We start from the raw sequence: 24,706 nt of genomic DNA on the forward strand, positions 1-24,706 counted from the left end.
AGCTTAAACACTAGTAACATTCAAGCTTTATGTATATAATAAGTTCCACTTTCAATAGGTAGGTATTTAGACGGTCGATTGGCGCAGTGGGCACTGCTTTCAGAGTCCTAGGCTGTTCGATTCCCACGATAAACATGAATTTGGTTCAGTGTCTGGGTTTTTATCTGTATATTATAAGTATTTTAAATGTATATTATTCATCAAAATATTCAACAATCTCCTTAGTACCCATAACACGAGCTACTCTTACTTTGGGACTAGATAGCGATGTGTGCATTGACGTAGTATAATTATTGTTCATCTTTAATTATTATAATAGTTTCAACATAAGTCTTAGGCATCCTAAACAAGTCTACTCTCTAAAATATGAGAAGGCAGGGACGCCTTTTGATGACCTACAATTTGGTATAACTATCGTTACTTAATTAAAACGTACTAGTACAAAATCAGCATCTTGTTATTCGAGACATAAAGATGTTTTTCTTCACACGGCAGCACTGTTCTCAAAAAATGGGAACATAACAGGCTGGTGATAGCATGATGATAATGATGGTAATTGTCATCATTAACAACCCCATTTTGGGTTAGGCCATAGTCCACCACGCTGGCCTAGTGCGGATTGGTGGACTTCACACGCCTCCTCACAATGCTTTCCTTCACCGTGAAAGCAAGTGTTATTTAATTGCTTAAAAACTTATAACACTTATAACTCAGAGGTGAATGCCGGGGTTCGAACTCGGTCCCTCGAAAGATAAACCAGCCTATTACCACTTCGGTTCGTAATTTTAGTGCTACCAGACGCTTCTATTACATAATATATAACAGAAGCTCCAGGATTAAGCTAGTAATGACATAAAGCGAAATTACAAAAACATTTTCAATTAGTATTATAAAATAAATTCAGAATTTCTATGTCAAACCAAACAAAGGGTTTACTTTGAAGCGGTATTTCGTCGAAATTGTTTAAACGGAATCACAGATTGTCTTACCAAAAGTTCACCAGACAGAAATTAGACTCGTCCTACCCATTTTCTAATCCTGTGCGCAATTTTTTTCATGCCAATTCCAGACGCGAGGGCTTGCCAATTCGTTTTTTTTTTTTGCTAGATTTTCTTCGAAACACGGGTTCAACGTACTCACCTTGTTTTCGCCCTCTGCTGTATAGACTCCAATTTAATGTCTAGGCATAGAACACGCCTTTTGTGTTCGCCGAAATAGAGGTACATTATAAGACCGAGAGCTGGTGACTTATTTAAGACCTACTTCCGACATCATATTTTTCATCACTTTTAATTTAGAAACGAAATAGTCGAGGCCAAATGTGGAACTAACTTCTGTAAGGCAGAATACGAAAAAGCATTCTGTAAAGTAGAATGCGGTTTTAACATGGTATTACATAATAAGTTCTATCGATAACCAAAACCTACAATCCAATATTAGGTATTTATTAACTATCTAGTACTTGTGTAATATATTTCCGTTTACTTACTTATTTAACTATTTACTCGTGTATGTCTATTCTTACTCGTGGAAATGGGCCATAATGGAAATCAATATTCGTCCTCTTTAAAATCGGTTGAAATTCATAGAACAAAAATGGTCGCTTGCTCTTAGTGCATATTTAAATCGGTATCAATTATTTTGATTATGACCTTAATTCATGGTTCGGTATTTAATACTAAATACCACTTGTTTGCCTTTCGTTTGAGCTCTAGTTTCGAAATTAACATTGGAAAGTCTTTTTAAAATACCTGATACCTATTAGTACCTACCTTCTTGGCTGTTTTGTATTTAAAATTAAAAGGTAGCTGCGGATATGCGGTGATAGCCCAGTGGGTAGGACTTCGACTTCACTTACGAGTTACGAGTTCGGATCCCAGCGCGCACCTCTTAACTTTTTCTGCGTTTTAAGCCATCAAAATATCACTTGCTTCTTGCTTGTGAAGGAAAAAATCGTGAGGAAACCTGCATGCCTGAGAGTTCTCCATAATGAGTTCTCAAAACTGTGTGGAGTTTACCAATCCGTACCTACTGGGCCAGCGTGGTGGACCACGGCATTAACCCCTTCTCTCATCTGAGAGGTGCTGTCTATGGGAGTGTGACCAATCTCTGCATAAATATTCCGACGTTATGCCACGTTTACTAAGGTAGCCCCGAGAACTAATAAATGTAACCAAAATCTTTAGATCGCAGATAGAATTTTGTAGTTTCTATCCTTGTCAAACCTCTCCCTGCCAATAGGAGTCGCTCTACTAACTTTATTATTTAATCTATGGATTTTGGATTTGATTAAGTATTTATTTAATGAAATTGGTTGTCGTAAATTAGCTAGGCGCAACACGAAATGGAAAATTTAACTAACGAAATAAGTAAAAGTCTGTTATTAAAGTTTTACGTGCAAAAAGAATTGTCGAGCCCCTAAGTGGTCCTCTACCCATTTATGTCACGAACCTCTAAAAACTTAACTAACCGACCGATGCAGCACGGGAAAGTCCTGCCAGACGCATTGCAGTTGTGGACTAAACCAAATGGAAATATATTCACGGATGCCTCTGCTAATAACAATCTAGTTTTACTTACTGATATGTTACTTTGCAGTCAGTTCTTTTAATTATTGAATCATTTAGATAGATAAATATACTACGACCAGTGGCGTGCATAGAGGGTGTAATGAAGAAAATCTCCACTACGAGTTTTAAATACTTTAGGGTAGGCTTTTTATAACTCTTACAATGCCTATCCTTAAGTTTTTTATAACTCGTACTGCAGATTTTCTTCATTTTATATCATCTGCATACCCTGTGCATACCCTCTATGCACGCCACTGACTACGACAATACACACATCGCCATCTAGCCCCAAAGCTTGCATTATGGGTACTAAGATGACTGATGACTATTTTTTTAAATAGTATACAGATAAACACCCAGACGAGAGTGTGTGTTTATTAGAGGGCAGTCTCATACACCTTGTATGAGACTCTAGACGCGTAAAATGATAACTCAAGGTGGCTAGGTCGTTATAACATCACTGCTGGTCCCATAGGAGAGAGGTCTTCAGACAAAAAGGCTAAGCTGGAGTATCAATTAAATTACCGAACTATGGGGTTAGTAACCAGTGTTCCTAAACCAGAAAAACGCATTGTTACTTCCGAAATCCCGGTTCCGATATCCTATTAGTCTTCTCAGTCGGTTCGCTCTAGTCAGAGCGGTCGTGGTCGTCATTTCAGGGTTGGGGCACGCTTAACTATTCGTCGCCACCTCTATCTCAATCCTATTAGTAGATCATCTATATATTCCGTCGCTTCAGCTCCAAAAGAGAACTAAAATTATAGAAGAGAGTATGTTATCTGTATATGTGCTATATGTGCTATGTTTTTTATGGTTATGGTTAATTATACAATCATTTTTAATTCGCCAAAGTCTTTGTACACCTGGGAAGATGTATTGGATAACTGGAAGGTCTCCGGTATGTTTTCCTAAAGGCATAAATGAATATATATTTTCCCAAAAGCTTAAGTTCAATGTTGGAATACATTTCGGCAAAAGTTCAGTAGACTATTTTAAAAAGGTTTAGCAATTTATAGTCAGAATTGAAGTTTCATTATCGAAACCCTGTGATTGCGTATTAAACGGTGTTTCCGTGCAAAAAGGAATAGGAAAGAGCCAGTTCAACGATTTGTATCACGAAACCTCCCTAATAGGAGCGATGCCGCAGCGAATTCCTGCAAGGCCCGCAGTCCGCAATGCAGGTGGGGGGGGACCTCCTGAAAATTGTTGCTTCAGCTTGCCCCCTCCACTGTCCCTGCTTCTGATGCCTGATAAGGAATTTAGCTAAACTTTAAGAGAAAAAAAAATAATATGTATTACTACTAATATTTAAAATGCGAAAGTGTGTTTGTCTATCTGTTTTCCTTTAAGCCCTAACGAAGCATCCAATAGACTTGCTTCTTTAGCATAGAGTTAGTTGAAAGGACGGTGAGTGAAATAGGCATCGCTTTTAAGCGATAAGGCCGCCTTTTGTATTCTACTCCAGTTTTTGTGTTTCTCTCTATTCGTCCTTTATTTTCCTAATTGTGTAGATGTGTACAAATAAAGAGTTTAAATAAATAAATACATTTCATCACAAGGAAGAAAACGGTTCTCGAGGGATTTGTAAAAGAAGCCCTTATAAACGCGGAGAAAAAATGCGGGCAACAGTGATTTGCTTTATTTATTTATTTAAACATCTTTATTGCGTAGTAAAGGAGAAATTAAAAATAAACTTTAAAAAAATTTGAAGCAAAAGGAAGTAGGTATATTGTACGCTCTGCGTGGCGTGGCTCTGCTAATAGGCGATGGTTTGGATTTTGATGGATGGTCAGCTACATCTGTAAAAAACAGAAGTAAGTTTGATTACAATTCCAAAAAAAAAAAAAAAACTAAAAAAATTAAATTATTTCGGAAAGATGAACAATATTTTCATGAATTGATGTTTCACTATAGAAACCTGTGATTCAGCAATTTTTCCAGCAAGAAATTAATCTGAAAGAGTCAGTTATTTTTACGTCTAGGATGAGCGCCGCAGCGAGCTTCCTGCAAAGCCTGCAGTCCGCAATGCAGGTGGAAACCGACTGGCAATTTTTGCTTCAACTTACCCCCTGCAATATACCTAGGGTTGCCAAAAAGCCAGGATATTTGAAAATATCCCGGGTACAAATCATTTCACAATGTTAGCTAAGCCATGGTGCGCTTGCACCAGTCTTTTTATACAAGTCTTTAAAAAGGACGTAATACGGCATCGGACGTAATGCTGTATTATGTGCAAAAACTTATATACTTTACGATAGTAAATTTATATGTGGGAAATATATACTTAATTTTACTAATGCGCATTTAAAATTATCAATTGATTTGGACAAGTTATGGAAGTACAAATGTTTAATCCGTGAAACAAACACATGATATTTTCACTAGTTCCATAAACTAAGAATAAAATTCGCCTGTAGCCATAGGTTTCCGATATAGGCAGCAGTTCATTAGATTGGTCTCGATGAGTATTTGTTGATAGGCGAACAGAGGAAATCTTACTATGTTGAAAATTTACTAACTTTTATGCTGTTAATAAATTATGACATCCCAAAAAGTGAAAGAAATTTAAAAGTTCATCCTTAAATATATATAGCCCTGAAAAATATTTCTTTTCATTTTCTATGAAAATTCAAGACATCTTTTTCAAGGTATATTTCATTATATATCCGCGATTTGTCAATAATCGTTGAGTTATCCATGGCTAGTTAGAAACTAATCTTGCCATTACATGCTAATAATAAATTAATGCAATGTGCAAAATACTCACCATGTCTCACCGAAACATCCAGGAAATTATAACAATGTGTCTGACAACCCTTCCTAGATCCCCGGGTCAAATGAATTTATAATATTATTCTCATTTAGTTATTATGATGTTACCGCTTTTGATTTGATTTGATTTTGATTTATACCTTGGACTTCAGTATTAGTAGTACCTAAATCTCAAAATTCTATTGTGTTTTAAGAATTTGCCTCAATGGTCTAGTAGTAAACATTATCGACTACGTATTACAAGGTGCTGTAAACGAATCACTAACCGAGGGATTGGGATTTTTCAATAAGAATCCCTGTATTTACCGGTTGACTTGTACCTTGCTGTACCAAGTTAAGCCATTGGTCATGGTATTTTTAAATACAGGAATTTGAGAGTCATCGTCATCACGATTATCATCAAGCCATTACAGGGCTCCTCTTGGAATTAAAGTGCGGGCATTGAAGGGCAATGTTAGACATCGCACGCCCTTGAGAACATTGTTGAGAACTCTCAGGTTCTTTCAAGTATTTACGCCCGCTAAATCAGATTGGCGTGTCCCCTAAAAGGCTAAAGCACTATAGGTGTATAGGTACAGAGTATAGAATATTTTGAATCTAATTAAAGACACGCAACATCGAGTCTGCGCGGCGGTCGGGTCGATGCACTCAGCTTTGATAAAAGATAAACTTTTTGTTTGGCTAATGGCTACACGTTGTATTTCTGGAGCCAACTATAGATGTTCAAACTGCAGAGAGCTTCCAACCTTCCTGGATGCCATTTGCTTATGTTTAGCTCACTGGGCAGGACCTTGCTTTCGAGGGGACCGAGTTCTATCACCGGTAGCTCTAACTTTTCAGAGCTACGAAAGTTGAGAATTTCGCATGACGTTCTCAAAGGCGTGTGTATTATACCAATCCGCACTTGGCCAGCGTTGAAATCTACGACTTCTCCCCTAAACCCTCTCATTCGGAGAGACCCGTGCCCGTAGTGGGCAGGTAATGGGTGGATAATGATAATGACGATCAGCACGTGATTGTAATCTCACTGGATGGTAGAGATAATTCAGTTAAAGATGGAAGCATCCTAACTGGGCTGGCATTTCTAACTTTAAGCCAGCAGACGACTTTTTGTCAGGTCTTGTTGCCATACATATTTTATTGGTCAGTATTTATTGCTCGGAAAGTGTCAGCTACTGTTTTTTAATACTTTTGTTATCAATTGTCTTATCAGTCTAACCATCCCAGTCGCACAAATGATAATATAATAAATCTGCATCAGTGGGAAACAAAGGCAAATCACAGCAGTTTAAAACTTCCATAAAAGTACTTGTCCAGCAGGCAGGGAAGTATCTGGTTTATTGAATTTTGGAGATAGATTTTTTACTGGTCGGATTGCATCGGCTGCCTACTTGTTGGGATATCTGTAGAAGGTTTAATGGCTACTTATTATATTTCTATAAGTGGTCCAACTTTTTTATTTGAATTCCAAATGCAAATTTAGTGGAAAATAAATATTGAATTGTGCATTTTATATGTGTGGCATAAACTGTGATATAGAGTCGACGTTAATGGATTGCTTGAGACACTATTTATTTCTGTCTATACTATTATTAATTGTACCAGTATATCTGTTTATAATTGATTGTGCGTATATAATGTGCTGAAGCGGTATTAGCCTAGTGGGTAGGACTTCGACTTCACTTTCGGGGAGGTGAGTTTGAATCCCAGCATTCTAAGTTATGTGCGTTTTAAGCAATTAAAATATCACTTACTTCAACGGTTAAGGAAAACATCGTGAGGAAACTATCATACCTGAGTGTTCCCCATAATGTTCTCAAAGGTGTGTGAAGTCCACCAATCCGCACTGAAATACACCAAAGTGGTGGACTACGGCTTTAATCCCTTCACATTGTGGGTTTCCCGTGCCCAATAGTGGGTTGGTAAGAGGAATATTAAAAAAAATAACATTTTGTATCTATCCATATTTAATTGTAAATAAATAATTCTTTAATCAGTCTCAATTGGTAAATAAATAAACCAACATTTCAAATTGTTTTATTACTCTACTAGCTGTTGCCCGCGACTTCGTCTGCGTTTGATTTTGTGTTCTGATGTGGCATTAAGTATCGTAGTTCTAAAAAAATAAAAAATAAAAGTATTCAGTACCGCTAAGCCTTAAATGAGGGGTTTGCTGATGTCTGCTGAGGAGTTCTGTCCTCTATTTCCAACCACAGTTTAGGCAAAATTAAACACATGTCGGGATAAAAAGTATCCCATATTACTTCTAACATTTCCAAAAAAATGTGTACGAAGTTTCATGAGGATCGGTTAAGTAGTTATTGCGTCAAAGCGTAACAAACAAACTCACATTGACATTTATAATTATTAGCAGGTATAGTATCTACTTTTGAAACGTCAAGTCTGCCTGTGTGTTGTAAGTCTGCCACCGGTTCGATAAACAGACTCCGGCAAGTAACTCAGCAGTTGCTCTTTTCCAACATCAACAATATGTAGGACAATCGAACTCTGTATTAGTCTGAAATGTACTTTGTGCTGTCAGGTAATGTCGCGTTTGACGTCACAAACCCCTGCTTAAGAGTGTAGATATGCAATCATTATCAAATATATATTATATATGTGTCATTTGCAAGAGATAATGCCACGTGATTTATTGGTAAAATTCCGTCTGGTTTGTTACAGGTCCAGCGGGTTCAGCAGCCGATAATATAATTGATAACGTGAGTATTAAATTTATTTCGATTTTCGCCCGTGTTGCCACGTCCTAGCAACTTCCGAAGTCTTTGTGCGGTTCGAACGATAAATTATTATGCACACGTGAAAAAAAGTGTCTGTGATTCGGAAAATAACATTGTTGTCCATCACAAGTCCATACCTTATCTACTAAAAAAATATACAATGGAAGTGTCCTGTGATTACAAAATAACTGTCCAGCATTGTAGCAACTAAAATAATCTGGGTAATTGACTCTTTTACGACTTCAAAAAAAGTAGTAAAGATGTTCTCAATTCAGTAGTTTTTTTCCGTTCTTCCGGATCTCTTCTAACAGTTTGTAAATATTATAGTATCTATAAGGTGTAAACAAATAAAAAGCCGGAGAGGGACAAGATTTTGTACGTCGGTTGGATCTAGCTGATGGTGAAGATTTCAATCATGTATTTTGTATGGCCTCGACTTAACAGCTCCTGTACCCGAATACAGTAAATGTAGACATTTTTGTGACAGCACTCGCCCTTAGAAATACTGACGCTTTAAAAAAAACAAGCTAATCACTAACAAAAGCTGTGGTAGCTCGATTACACTTTCTGCATGCCTGAGAGTTCTCGATGATGTTCTCAAAGATGTGTGGAGTCCTCCAATCCGCACTGGGCCAGCATGGTGGACCACGGCCTTAACCCTTTCTCATTGTAGCTTGAGACACGTGCTCTGTAGTGGGACGGTAATGGGTTGATACGATGAATCACCAATAATCGACAAGTGCAGTCGCACTATAGTGTGCGATCAGCTTAAAGTACTTATTGGATAAAGCGAAATACTTCACAAAGCTGCTTCCAGTCGTATGCGGCTACAGGCAATTTAATACGACTGTAAACAACGATGTAGAGGTTTGTTCACTTTACAGCAAACCGTAGAAGTGCATTCATTGCATTACTTGTAACCCAGTAATGTTGTGACGACACCCCGCTGGCACTGCGGTGTGTGCTGTGGTCTTGTACCTCAGCTGGTTGTCTCGGGTTTGGTTCCTGGTAATATTTTGAAATAAATCAAAACATGCACTTAAATTGTGTCCGTTGTTCTCTTAACATTGGACTAACTACAATTTTTTTCAAAAATGAGTATTTTATCTTCTTACTTATCCATGAGGCGAAACATAACGCCCGTCAAAAAAAACACGGGCGTTATGTTTAATTATTAACAGTGAAAACTTCATTTATAGCTGTTTGTTTTCCAAATAAAAAAAAGTAATGAGCTGCTGAGTGCTGCTAAATGAGGTTGAAAGAACTGAAGCTATTATTAATAAATAATAATGTATGTAGTTTTTCGAATCGGTTTTTACGCGACGTCTTTTTCGGTAGGGTGGTAACCATCCACGACCAAAGTACCACCAGACCAGACCAGAGAAAGTTCAGAAATTTCCAAATGGCCCCTGCGGGTAATCGAACCCGGAAATCCTTCTGAAATTAATAGCGCTCTCCGTTGCGCCAAGGAGGTCATCAAAAGATAGTTGAAACCACGGAGAGTAACAAAGGCTACTTTTTATCTCAGAAAACAAACCGTTCACACGAGATTTGTAAAAGCCGAAATAAACGCGGACGAAGAACGCGGGAGACAACTAGTAAAATAATAAATATCTTCAACTGATCCATATGAAATGGGAATAATGATGTAATAGGATTGGCACCGTTACCAAGTCGTATCATTTACCAATTATTATAAGTCATTTACGAGCATGTTTATATTTTTCGTTTTTTTATTTTTTTTATTAGTCAGGGGAAATAAATAGTACTATTACACATATGAGTAATGCCGTATTTATATATCACATAAACAGTGGCGCGCATAGAGGGTATGCACAGGGTATGCAGATGATATAAAATGAAGAAAATCTCCAGTAATATTTATAAAAAACTTAAGAATAGGCATTGTCAGAGTTATAAAAAGCCTTCCCTTTAATTATTTATAACTCGTACTGGAGATTTTCTTAATTATATATCATCTGCATACCCTGTGCATACCCTCTATGCACGCCACTAGACATAAACCAATGAAGTTTTCACAATTTAGTTATACATAAAATGTACCTATATATTTTTTATTTTAATTTTATATTTATCTTTATATGGCGTGTGGTGACGGCAGAGCAGAATACAGTTGTCACCACCTTTCCTCTTCAAGCGGCTTTCGTGCGAGGCGACTGAGGGAATATAAAGGAGAACGGGTAGCAGCTTCCTCTGTGCTACTACCATATGCTACTACAGGTGATTAAAATGTTCAACAACAGATCACGAGATTCACGATTCGATTACCGTACCGTTTTTATTACAAACCAGCTGTACCAGCGAACCTAGTACTGCGGACTTTTTTTTTTTTTTTTTGATGAATCCTATATTTTAATACTTATTATCCTATTTCGGTCTAAGAGAAATCCAAAAAATCAAATATCATAAAAATTTGTCCAGTCTTTCTTGAGTTATAAATGGTGTAACTAACACAACTTTCTTTAATATAGATAATTGATGCTAAAATCGTTGGAGCCCACCAAATCGCATTAGACTAGCGTAGTGGTGGTGAAGACAGAGGTATCATCACCAACCTTTTTGCCAAACATGGTGATTACAGGCAAACCTTTCCGTTGGAGTGGACTGCTAAAAGCTATCGATTGATTTATCACAGAGGCCTTCTCTCAAACCGGAGATAGAGTTTCAGAGACCCACTACGCTTTTCCAATGCGGTTTGGTGGGCTCCAACGATTTTAGCATAAATTATTTGTGTAAGAATAAATAAATAAATATACTACGACAATACACACAGCGCCATTTATCCCCAAATGATGAATAATTATATGATAATATATATATAGATATAGATATATACATAAATACTTATAATATATAGATAAACACCAAGACACTGAAAAACATTAATGTTCATCACACAAACATTGTCCAGTTGTGGGAATCCAACCCACTGCCTTGGCTCAGAAAGCAGGGTCCCACAACGCCAATCAGCATTAAACGGGACGGTAATCGAATCGTGGACCTCGTTATCCGTAGTACAGGAAAAGTTTAATCACCAGTCGGCAGTCGATTTAGCGTTCCTAAATAAACGTGAAATATCGGCATGCATATTTTGTTTTCAGCGCAGGGGCTGTTTATACGTTGCAATAATGCATAATGATAAAATCGTTGTAAAGCTCCGTGTACATTTAACTTGAAAACCTGCCAAAGGGTTGTAGAGCTTTTTGTGACATAGCTCGTCCGGGGTAGTCATAACGCCATGCTTATTTCTTCCGCCGTGTTTTGGTATGAAGGGCGTGGTTGTCGGTGTAATTACAGGCTCATCAGTGTAAATATAAATTGTTTCCGCTGTTCCCTCAAGATTCGACTAACTACTCATTTTTTCAAAAATTATGCAGTCTAAGAAGGTGTCGGGCTAACCCGGTAGTCATACCCCTTATCGGTTTTTACGCGACATTTCGTAGGGCAAACATCATGTTTGCCCTACGAAATGTTGCATTGTTTATAGGCGATCGGTTTCCACTAACCATCAGGTCGGCCATCTGCTTTGTCAGACAGTTATTACTATAAAAAAAAAAGAAAAAAAAAGAAAAAGCCTTCACTCTATGAATTGGCATGCTAGACGTTGTCCTATGATGTTTGCCCTACGAAATGTTGCAATGTTTATAGGCGATCGGTTTCCACTAACCATCAAGTGAGCTATCTGCTTTGTCAGTCAGTTATTACTATGAAAAAAAAAGAAACACAAAAAAAAAAGAAAAAGACTCAGGTCTATGAATTGGCGTGCTAGACGTGTTCCTACGATGTTTGTCCTACGAAATGTTACACTGTTTATAGGCGATCGGTTTTTACAAACCATCTGGTCGGCCATTTGCTTTGTCAGTCAGTTATTACTATAAAAAAAAAACACAAAAAAAAAAAAAGAAAAAGCCTCAGGTCTATGAATTGGCATGCTAGACGTGTTCCTACGATGTTTGTCCTACGAAATGTTACACTGTTTATAGGCGATCGGTTTTTACAAACCATCTGGTCCATTTGCTTTGTCAGTCAGTTATTACTATAAAAAAAAACACAAAAAAAAAAAAAAAGAAAAAGCCTCAGGTCTATGAATTGGCATGCTAGACGTGTTCCTACGATGTTTGTCCTACGAAATGTTACACTGTTTATAGGCGATCGGTTTTTACAAACCATCTGGTCGGCCATTTGCTTTGTCAGTCAGTTATTACTATAAAAAAAAAACACAAAAAAAAAAAAAAGAAAAATCCTCAGGTCTATGAATTGGCATGCTAGACGTGTTCCTACGATGTTTGTCCTACGAAATGTTACACTGTTTATAGGCGATCGGTTTTTACAAACCATCTGGTCGGCCATTTGCTTTGTCAGTCAGTTATTACTATAAAAAAAAAACACAAAAAAAAAAAAAAGAAAAAGCCTCAGGTCTATGAATTGGCATGCTAGACGTGTTCCTACGATGTTTGTCCTACGAAATGTTACACTGTTTATAGGCGATCGGTTTTTACAAACCATCTGGTCGGCCATTTGCTTTGTCAGTCAGTTATTACTATAAAAAAAAAAAAAAAAAAAAAAAAAAAAAAAGCCTCAGGTCTATGAATTGGCATGCTAGGCGTGTTCCTACGATGTTTGTCCTACGAAATGTTACACTGTTTATAGGCGATCGGTTTTTACAAACCATCTGGTCGGCCATTTGCTTTGTCAGTCAGTTATTACTATAAAAAAAAAACACAAAAAAAAAAAAAAGAAAAAGCCTCAGGTCTATGAATTGGCATGCTAGGCGTGTTCCTACGAAATGTTGCACTGTTTATAGGCGATCGGTTTTTACTAATCATCAGGTCGGCCATCTGCTTGTTGCTTTGTTTATTACTATAAAAAAAAAATTACGAAACAGATAACGAAAATGTTGTGTTAGTAATTTATGACGAGTGTGTATTCTGCCTAACAAAATCAAAGTGGGTGCAAAATTGGGACGTAAAATGTGGCCGATTGTCTGCCATGATCGATTGCGATTAGATATCGTTTCCACGGGCATCGCGTGACTTGGGGCGGCTCTGCATTTATTTTGAGCCAAGAGCTGGGGTAGTGTGATAAACTTGCGGCCCCCTGCGGCTTCTCTTGCACATGGGATAACGTTATTGGCTTCGTTTTGAAATTCTCTATAACGCAATGCTAAACGATTATTGCTAGCTAGATGTTGCCCGCGACTTCGTCCGCGTTAATTACGGTTCAGTTTTTGTAGGTAATATAAGTGCTTTAACTAAAATCAAAGTCAAAAAGATCTTTATTCAAGTAGGCCCATAGATGACACTTATGATGCGTACTTTACATGAGAAATGTGAGACACGGTAGTGAGATGATGGCGATAACCATATTCGTAAACTTAAAACTAAAGCTACGGGGGTTCGTGCCCTGGTCTAAGAAGAAGCCCGCAACAAACTTAGCCGGGTGTCCTTTTCTGTTATCACCATCTCTCATTGCTTTTAAAAATAATTAGAACAGCGAGCCTGTTTAGAGCAATAATTCACACCCAAGGTTTTTTATCAGTTATGTAATCCTTGATACTATAATAGGACTCTAAAAGCTGACATTTAATACAAACTGAACTTTTACGAGACATCTCCAAGGCGGCAACCGGCAGTTTATTGTAAAATTATATGCAATTTCTTTTAAACAAACTAATAATTTTATGGAGCCCAGTATATTGTACCGCAATCATGTAGTACATAACTTTTATGTATTATCAATAGTTTTCTCAGCTCACGCTAATTTATTGATTTTATTGGCAGAATTTAGCTAACCCAGGGCACATTATCGTATTTTTTTTTTTTTTTTTTTTTTTTTTTTTTTTTTTTTTTTTTTTTTTTTTTTTTTTTTAATTATAGACTTAATACATCGTGAAACTTTAGCTTTCCTATTGTAAAAAAAAAAGTGAGCCCGTTATGTATAAAGAAAGAAAAAAATCCTCTTTTTGTGACTCAGCTCGTCCGAGGAACCGCCATGCTTATTTTTGCTGCCAAGCAGCATTGAATCCATGCTGTATTCCGTTTTTGCCGGTGTAATTGCCCGCGACTTACTACTGCGTAGACTTCATAATTAGGTCTAAAGCTTCGTTAATAATTTTTAATCCTACCACGGGAACTATTTGAGAGATCGTTATAGAAAGTACATGTCGTTTTCCATAGCATAGGTGACATTCCAATTTTTCAAAGCTGTCTGCCCGCGGTTTAGATCGAAAATAATTTTTCCTCGGGAATCACTAAAGCAATCGGGATAAAAGCCTATGTTCTTTTCCATGTAAAAGGCTACATGCATGCCAAATTTCATCCAAATCCGTTCAGCCGTTTTTGCGTGATTGAGTAACAAACAATCACACTTTGGCATTTATAATATTATATAATATAATATAGGTATATGGTTTTTGACTTACAATCACGTAGGCCGTATGTATGGTCCATCAGTAATTAATATAGAAAAAATATAAAAAACACTAGTGGCTTTGGTATCTTTGCAATAAAAAATATGTTAATGTGAATGTAATATTCGAATTACAACACTGCTCATTGCACTTTATAGTTTACGAGTGTAACGGGCCCCTCAGGAGTCAAACAGTTTATATTGTAGTTTACATTATTAATAATCAGGCAGCCCAGATATTGCACCCGCACCCCCATAACTTGCAACTTCCCTCGTAAAGATAATTAAAATTTATGTCTCTAGTATCACGTTTAATATTTATATGAAAATATTGCTGGTTTGCTGTTGCAGTTAAAAATTTGGAAGTCTTTGTGAAGTGGTGAAGGCCACACTTTAGTGTGTATTTTCATTGTATTGCGATCATTTTTAGCCTAATTAACGCCCTACTAGTGGTCAGAGGTCTCCTTTCTTACTATTTTTTTTTCTAACTTGCAATCTCACCTAATGGTCCCGGCTGGACCGCCGATTGGCGCAGTTTGCACCGACCCTTCTCAGTCCAAGGCCGTGGGTTCTACTGGAAATGTTTTTGTGATGAACTTGAATGTTTTTCAGTGTCTGGGTTTTTAAATAAATAAATAATAAATCATCAGCTATCTGACTACCCATAACATAAGCTACGCTTACTTTGGGGCTAGACGACAATGTCGTAGTATATTTATTTTTTTATTTATTATTTTAATGTCTCAGATGGTATGGTAGCATTGCAGACCCACAGCGATTAACCTTTTGGCGAATGGTATCAAGTGAGATTTTGGCCAAGCTAGAGCCTGTAGCCAAATAAAATAAATAAACATACACCATCTTACAATCTATTTTGAAGAGTCGGCTGTCTGTTTTTTGAAAAAAGAGGAACGAAAGCAGACATGTGTTAAGTGCTACAAACAGTACACCTAATATTAACATAGAAATATAATGTTTGTTTGTAATGGTTTGACAAACAAACAGTATATTTCTATGTTAATAAACAGAAAGCGTGTACAGGTCAGCAATATGCCATGCATTACAAGAACACGAATGACGCTGATTTTCAGCTGAGATCCGAGTGACGTCACAGAAAATAAAACTAAAAGAGAAAATCAAGTGTATTACATAAACTAAAGTGACAAAAGCGATATAGCAAAAAATTATTGTAAATTACTTCATAAGTAAATCAAATGTAGCAGTATTTGTAAAAAGCAAATTTAATATGTTGTTACTCTATCTACAATATACAATGGGCAGGGCATGTGCAACGCATGGAAGGCACGAGAGCCCCAAAGAGGTTGATGGAGGGCACTTTGGAGGGACGTAGAGGCCGAGGACGACCTAGGGGTCGGTGGAGTGATGGAGTTGAGAGGGATATGAGGGTTCTGGGAGTTCGGAGCTGGAAACAAGCAGCTTCTGAGCGCCTCAAATGGAGAAATATGCTTGACCAAGCCAAGGCCAAGCCCTGGGTCAGCCAGGGCTGTAGAGCTTTGATGATAAAGATGACTATCTACCAAACGATCTCTTTATAAGATGCCAATAAAATCCGTCTCCAGGAAGCAAACTATTTCCATGCGAAATTCCACCAAATTGTGCTAAGTTGTCAAGCTATATATAAGTAACAAATGCTTTTTTTTAAATCCTGATGATAACTTTTAACAGCAGCTTTTCGTGAATACATTTATGTCTATCTCCAGGAAGCTATGTGTGCCAAATTTCATCGATATCGGTTAAACGCTCGAGTCGAACATAGGTAACAAACAAACAGACACTTTCGCATTTATAATATTATTATGGATGTGATCCATTCTCGATAATGCAAGCGGTCTACGAACCAGTTTAATACAGTGGGTTCGCTGGTTTTAAGTTCCGTGTTAGGTCAACTTAGGAGTATTTCTGCCCAATATTACAAAAATGAAGGTAATCAGGATAAAAATAGTAAGTTAGATAGCTATCAATAGAAGAAACATTTTGGTCATGTCTTGATTTGTCTGATTTTGGAGCAGTTTTTGAAAATGGCAAAGTGTAATTTTAGGATATTGAAGTCGGTTATCCGCGCTCGGGTTCTCGGCGATTAACCTTAAGCCACCATTCGTGATTCAGCTTTCCCAGAGTCTACGTGTTTAGGAGGTAAAACTTAGCTAGAATCGTCTAGCGTAAAAAAAACATAAACTTTGGTTGAGACTAGATGTTGAAATCGAATAACATTTCTAAAAATAGAAATAGCCTCCATCAAAATGTTGTTTGGAAAGTTGCAAGAAGGAAGTTCAAAGACAAATATTAAATGACAAAATAGCGCTCGAAAATGTAGTACAAACGAAATATTTTTAATTATATTATAAGCCTAATTAGATTTCTAAGAGCCAACCGTTTCGCTTGTTATAAATTTCCGAGTTCGACGGGCTTAACATTCGCTAACAAGGTGTACGCCAATCAGTCGAGTTTCACTACATTTCTTATCTCATCCATATTTATATTATAAATGCAAAAGTGTGTTTGTTTGTCCATCAATAATGCAACAACAGAGCAACGGATTGATGTGAATTTTGCATAGAGATAGTTTATGTGCCGGAGAGTGACATAGGCTATTCTTATCAGGGACAAATGCCCAGTTCCTGTGGGAAGATACGCTTACACTCGCGCTCGCGGTTGCTTTCTTGCTTTCTTTATTGCTTGCTTACTTGATCGCTTGTTCGCTTGCTTGCATTTTTCCGGGATAAAAAGTAGCTCATAAACTATATCTGTGTCAAACATCACGTCTCCCGGCAAAGGCGAGCGAAGCTGCGTGTAAAAGCTAGCTAAGTTGAGATGTGGGTTAATGTAATGTCATAAAAACTTAACTTTTAAGTGCTAAACACACAGAAGCTGATGCTTGGGACTTTTGAGGATTATACCTACTTTCTTTAGGCACATCAACTTAGAACATAGACAAAGCCTATAAACTATCTCTTACCTTTACCTAAGTTTAAACAATATTAAAACACATTTAACAAATCGTAGTTACTACACGATTGATGAATTCCTTAACGACAAGGCTGCTTGGAAGCCGGCCACTCCGCTCTCATCTCTCACAAAACAGAAAAATTGTAAAGATTGTTAAACTTTAAAATGATGTTGGAAAAGAGCAATCTGCTGAGTTTCTTGCCGGCTCTTCTCAGTGGTCACTACAAACAGACCGACTTGACGTTTCAAAAGTGCTTATTAATAAGCACTTATAAAACGTCACTTATCAAACGTTTATTTCAAGTAGGCCTAATTGATTAGGCCTACTTGAAATGAATGAATTTTGAATTTTGAATTTTTTTGAAACAAAGCAACCCTTCGCTTGCTCTTATAAAAATAATAGTTCAAGAAAAACTAAAAAAAAAAAAGCTTTTATTTTTTTTTTTAATTATTCTACCTCAGCCTCAGAATAGGGGTTTTACAAACTTATAATAATAATAATAATAATAATCTTTATTGAAAGGTATAAACCCAGTTATAAGAATATAAAAAGATAAATTAAATAACAAAATAATAATAATAAGTAACAGTATTGCAATATAAAAATATTGCAAACTCACGTCCGTCATAATAATAATCATTAATTACATAGTTTGTCATATTTTATGGGTTTTCTTATACCTAACCTTTACAAAAATCACTACAGTTTATTTTCTATTTGCCTCACGGTGCACCGAAAGCCAGTGCTTGAAAATCGAGCAGTCCAGACCCTCTGCCAACGTGCTTAGGATTTCATTATCGGAGGCTCGCAAACGACTCCAAAATGTTGCTATTCGCGATCTTATGTTAACATCGGCAAACATTTTCAATTGAGTCTTAGAGCCAAATAAGTAAAAAATGCGTCGGGCAACAATTTTGCTGTTGGTATAGAAATTCGTAATACTTACGTGAAAAAAAAACCATTCATGGAGAATTTAATGACATACCCGAGAGAGTTGGCCGGAGTCGGGAATCAAACCCAAAATAATACGAACCGTTGTCCACTCGTAGGTACGAATATCGATATGTATTGCACCCTTTTCCATCACAGTTAAAGAAAGGTAAGGTACTATTACGAGCTTATTATAATTTCCTGGGGACTCCTGTTACAGGAAGGGAATATCTAATCTTTCAAATAACAACAATTGTCTATAATTAAAAGGCGTCACTTCAAATGTTATGTTATGTAACGAACAAGGAATTATTTGAAATTACTAGCTGTAAAACTGCACCCTAATTTAAGAAAATATATCACACAAATTTGAACTCTACCCCTCTCGCCTAAGAGTCAGGGTAATACGAATGTGTTTTTTTTATGAGGCCATCCGATTCGCTCCCCCTTTATTTGACTTTCAGTTTTACGTTTTAAGTAATTCAATTCATTTTAGATTGACATCTGATACCGATTTGATTATAAGGGCGCGTGTACAACAAGTGCACAGAGCTAATAATATTTAGGTTACTGGACACTTTAAGTATAGGCCTACTATGGGGCGGACAAATTGGTTTAAGAAATTGATTTAAGCTTGGCTCTCTCTTTTGATATGGCGTGTTATAAATGTTCTAAATTATTCATTTGAAAATAAAAGTTTCTTTTTTCTATAGTAATAATTGCCCGGCTGATGGTGAATGGATAACCGTCTTTCAAAAACAGAGCAACACTTCGAACGGCATTCTAGGAACATCTCCACCCTGTGCCAATAAACCTAAGGTGTAGGCGCCTACCTAATGTGCTAGTAAATTACGTCGGCAACCGCGCCCTTAAGCCCGGAGGTCAGCAATGCTGGGGCCAGAGATAAACATATCAACAGTACTACCTCGGACGAAGCACTACTAATATTGGATAGTATACACACACACACACACATTGGCCTGTACGTCTTGAGAGACAGTTTAAACACTGGATAGAAGCAGGCGTTACTTTGCGGAAATCCATAATATATTATCAAAATGAAGCTTCATTTGCTATACTCCGCGAATAGCAGGAGAATCTGTATGGTGTAATTTATAATTACTTCAAACCGTATACTCCACACCAAACAGACCCTCGGCAATGTACGCACGTTTCGCTCCGAAACCGGAGCATCCTCAGGAGATGTTTACTTTACAATGAATAATTGTTAAGTGAAAAATTTGCCAATTGTGAAATTGGAGTTTATATACCCCTGATCTCTGTTTATTGTCTAATCTGTCTTTTCCGGAGTACTTATAGCAAATTAAGCTTAATTTTCATGAGTGTAAACACTGTCTAAGCGACACTGGATAGTATACCTACTACTTATTAAATTAGTGCTTTTATCAGTAAGTCACCTTACTTAAAACCCGATAACGTAAAATGGACTTACTAATTGATTTATAACGAAGATTTCTGCCCCCGTAGATAAGGATCTCCGGGCAGGGTTCCGTTTTTGTCATTTAGCAACTGTACAACAAAAAAAGTTTTAACTTCTAAACTAACTTCCTCACACCTGCTGTTTTTACTAATGTAATTTACGGCTTTCATTATCAATGCTCATTACAACAGGGCCATTATATAAAGCATTTGGAATCCGACAAAAAACTTTACACCGAAAAAGGTACAGACATTAAAAAGACATCGGGGTGTATATTAACAAATACTTAGGAGCTCATCACTAAGCGGTTGGCGACACAAAAGAGGTCAGATTGCCGATCACCTGTCACCAGTGGCCTTAGCACAAAATTCGCTCGCTCGAAATCGAGGAGTCCTTTTCGAGTATGGATATACATGAACATCGTAGTCAAATTTTCGTAGTTTTGGCGACCTTCCTAGCGCAGCGTTGGCCGCTGTGGTTTTAAAGGGAGGCCATTTGTGGATTAATAATTTCTGAATTTTCTCCGGTCTTATTTGGTGGCAGGCTTCGGCCGTGGGCAGTTACCATCCTACCGACATCGTGCCGGTGTGATGTCGCGTAGAACCCGATATGGGCTTAATAAAACTGCACCCCTAACAGGTAAGCCCGTTACCATCTTAGACTGCATCATCATTTACCAGCAGGTGAGATTACAGGCTAACTTTTAGTGGCAGAAAGAAAAAAAGATGATATTTGTATTGAGTTACAGCTAAAATTTGTCTACAATTCTTCCGCTGGGGCTTTTGAGTTTTGACAGAACGTTTGATTGACAAAGAGGCAGGATTTGCGACTCTAAAACGTTCCAAACTTGAAATATTAGTTTCATTTTAATATGACAATACAGAGTTTTAGTATTCGAAAACGACTTTTCGATTGCGAGCGAGCCAATATTGTACTAAGGCTACAGTCCAGTTATATTTTTAAAAAAGTTTCGACAAAAAGTTTCGACAAGAAATCCACCAAAGTGATGGAAAGTAGATATGGGAGTCACTTGATACAGGAAAGGTTTTTTTTATCACCGAAGTATCAAATTGACTATGGAGCTATAAAAAATGTCGCCGAGACAAAGGTGTCGCCTATTCAGCTTTACTAAAATGAAACCGAATTGGAGTTCACTTGTTTGTCCTGTTTTCAGTGAGAAACAGTGGATAATCTTTATATATATATATTTCTTGTGTGCGTGTGTATGTCACTGAACTCCTCCTAAACGGCTGGACCGATTTTAATTTTTTGGCCAAGGTAACTGCCCGCTCTAGGATCACTCGATAACCCTTTTCGATAATTCTTTGAAAAGGGCTCTTGCCTCCGGACCCCACGGTCCCAAAGTCTCTACTCCAAAAGGCACAAAAATGAAGCTGCTATCCAGGTTTAAAACCAATAGGTTCTAGTACAGCTGGTACGTGAGCGGTAGCAAGAGATCGTCGGATGATGTCGTTGATGGTGCTATGGCGAGAGAAGCGACCAGCGCTTCTTGAACAGGAGAGTCCATGGTGACCGTAGGTGTCAACGCTGTCACCGCAGTGGCATCTATTCTACTAGTCCCGCCATTGTAAAAGATTATGAGCAATTGACTTTTGCCTAAATGAGAACCAGTAAAAAGCGTGTTTTTTTTTTTTTTCTATAAAACAAACTGACTTTGGTATACAACTGAAGAGCAAGAAATAAATGACATTCTACACTGCTACAAAATAAATTGTAAGTTAAACATGGCTTATTGAAATAACTTGCTAACTTGGTTTTTTAGCAAGTTTTATAAAACTAAGGAGCAAGAAATAAATATTTTGTACTAAATTTTGTAGTCGGTGCCAAGTCAAATGTAGAAAATTACTGGACTTTCCTTGCTACAATATAAAAGAGATTACGAAGTAAATGATCTATTCCGAGTATGTTTCTACATTTCACTCGACCTAAAAATATTGTAGAAAATATTTATTTCTTGCTTTTTAGTTGTATGACAAAGTCGGTTTTTTTAACAAAACATTTTTTTCAATAATTAAAGTTTAACTTGCAATTTATTTTGTAGCAGTGTAGTATGGCAACATTTCACTGCTACAAATAAGTAATTACGACTTACGAGACAATAATTATGTTTTATTCAGTATCCATTAGCGTCAATCTTAATGATTATTATTACCGTTGAAAATTTAATTAAAAAATTACGATTCGTTTAATTTGGTACGTTATAAAATCGACTTACCAATTTAAGGATTAATTTAGATCTAATTGAAATTTAATGCCACCATCTTAATACGGTATTTCGGTTGGGGGCCTCCAATAAATCTCGAATGACTGTCGATTCAGGGACTCCGCAGTGTCCGGAATAAAGAAATAATTCTACTTTCCTTGTGTATGCATGCCCTGGTCAAAAACACTGCACGCCACTGGTGGAGACCGATCAATGTTAATTAAATTCGACACAATATCTGCTAAAATTCAATATTAAAAACTCAAAATCCATTTATTTCAAGTAACGCCTAATTGAACTATATACCTTAAGCAGTTTTTTTTGTTTCTATAGAATGCAAGCAATCTACATAGGTTTAATGTTGTCCACAAGTGATTAAAAAAATCCTGGGTCTTCAGGATGCAACTTATCCCGAATTTGGTCAAGATCGATGCAGCGCTTATGCCGAACATTAAAAAAAAAAAAAAACAAAAAAAAAACCAAACAGACATACACTGTTTCGCATTTCTATTATACGTATAAATAATTTTTAATATTGAAAAATTGCTATCTCGACTGAAGATTAACTTTGTTTGATTCTTCAATTTGATCTAAAAGTCGATGCTCTTTTAAGCACATGTAGATCTAAACTCGGTACTTATAACGATAAACCAAATTAGATTTATCATTTGCCATCAGCAGAGATCGTTGTCAAGTGGAAACCTGTCAAAAGATTTAAATAAAAAAAAACAAAACAATACGTAAGATATTTTTTGTTCCTTTTGATCCTTGTCTAATGGTCACAAGGACATCAAAAGCAAAGACAAACTGAAGATAGACGGAGTTAGAAGAGAAACGTGTTTTTAAAAGTGAAGTGAGTTCTGCACGTGCCACTCAGATCTTGTTGTATAGCGTATTAATCGTATGTAATGGCGATGTTATTTGACCTCTTTGGATCTGTTGTTGTCACCCCATTATTGAAATCTCTATTTTTATATCTATAAAAAAACTCACTTAAGTAGCCTGCTTAGAATTGTCACGTGATGTGAGGCATGCCTACATTCAAGTTTTGTCTGTTTGTAATACAATATTGCTTGAATACATACCTACTCATATTTTTAAATACAGCAATTAAACCTGTAGCTTATTACAAACGTAGCGTATTATAATGTCGGAATAGCTATGCAGTATTTTTAACGCATTTGGTGTATTGCAGGTGTTGCCAGTTGAAGTGTGTCAAAGCACTGTGTAACTATTCCGACATCATGCCCCGCTTATTTATAAGTTCCTTTATCAGTAGGCACTCATCTTTCACAGATATGATAGATGTAATGCCATTTTCGATTTGTATTTCATACATAATAGATTAATTATTCTACGCCACCGCTCATTTGAATACTTACTTCTACTATGATTTACTTATAATATGAATGCAAAAGTGTGTACCTAGTGCTATATTAATTTGTCCTTCGATTACTGAGAAACAGATCAACCTTAATTTTTACATAGATAAAGCTCTTAAAGTTCATATGTGAGTGAATTTATTCCAGCAAGTCAAATCTATACTACGACATATAATATAAATATACTACGACAATACACACACCGCCATCTAGCCCCAAAGGCAGCGTAGCTTGTGTTATGGGTACTTAGATAAATGATGAATATTTTGTCAAGGAATAATATACATAAATACTGATAAAATACATATAAACAACCAGACACTGAAAAACATTCCTGTTCATCACACAAACATTTTCCTGTTGTGGGAATCGAACCCAAGCCTTGGACTCAGGAAGCAGGGTCGCTGCCCACTGCGCCAATCGTCGTATGTACATAATTTGTGTACATGTACATACATAAAAGCTAGTAGGTAACTCTTGGTGGTCTGATAGGATGCTTCGGCCGTTGCTAGTTAACACCCTACCGACAAGGACGCGTCGATGAGTGATTTGTCGGCCGATTGGCACGGTGGCCAGCGACCCTGCTCTCCAAAGTGTATCCACAACTTGAAAATGCTTGTGTGATGAACATGAATGTTTCAGTGGCTGGGTGTTTTCCCGTTTTTTACTATATTATTCATAAAAATTTCATCAGTCATCTTTGTATCCTTAACAGCGCTTGCTTTGGGGCTACATGGCGATGTTTGTATTGTCGTAGCAAATTTTTATTTAGCATTCGGTTACGATGTCTGATATGGCTTTAATATACTATACTAGTGAGCCCTTTACCACCATGGACAAAATCATCATTAACTATATCAGCTTTGATTGCAGTCAAGGGCCATCTTGTAGAGGAATGAAAAATATCGTATGTTAGAGTTCATGTTTTCTTTATTTAAATGTTTGAGATGAATATTAAAGGTCTTGAGCACTTTACTTCAATCTTTTTTCTTTAGTCTTTGGACTTTACAAAGAATGATTTGTTACAAGGAAACGTTGGGGCAGGTGACGCCAATTACTATATGAAACAATATAGGAACTCCGGCCACACCTGACTGGGGGCCACCTTTTGAAAGCAGCTGCCTTCGCCTTATTATAGGACGCGTCACAAATGAAGCCTTCAGATGTTTGTTTTAATAGACAATGAGCTCTTAAATATTTTGGTACAGGAGCCGCTGGACAGTAGTACGCATTCGGTTATACACAAACACTT

General features: G+C 36.9%; 1 protein-coding gene across 3 annotated transcripts in view; it reads left to right on the top strand.

Annotated features, from left to right (window-relative positions):
- Positions 1 to 24,706, top strand: part of LOC120630279 — a 222,139-nt gene that overhangs the window by 90,948 nt on the left and 106,485 nt on the right. For all 3 annotated transcript variants that reach the window (XR_005659018.1, XR_005659019.1, XM_039899453.1), the window contains one exon: positions 8,025 to 8,062. Coding sequence is in view for 1 of the 3 variants with exons in the window: in XM_039899453.1 (XP_039755387.1) it covers positions 8,025 to 8,062 (38 nt within the window). In the remaining 2 variants the exon portion in view is untranslated. The remainder of the gene's footprint in view (positions 1 to 8,024; positions 8,063 to 24,706) is intronic.

This window comes from Pararge aegeria, chromosome 16 (genome assembly GCF_905163445.1).
Source record: "Pararge aegeria chromosome 16, ilParAegt1.1, whole genome shotgun sequence".
In the NCBI taxonomy this organism is placed as follows: domain Eukaryota; kingdom Metazoa; phylum Arthropoda; class Insecta; order Lepidoptera; family Nymphalidae; genus Pararge; species Pararge aegeria.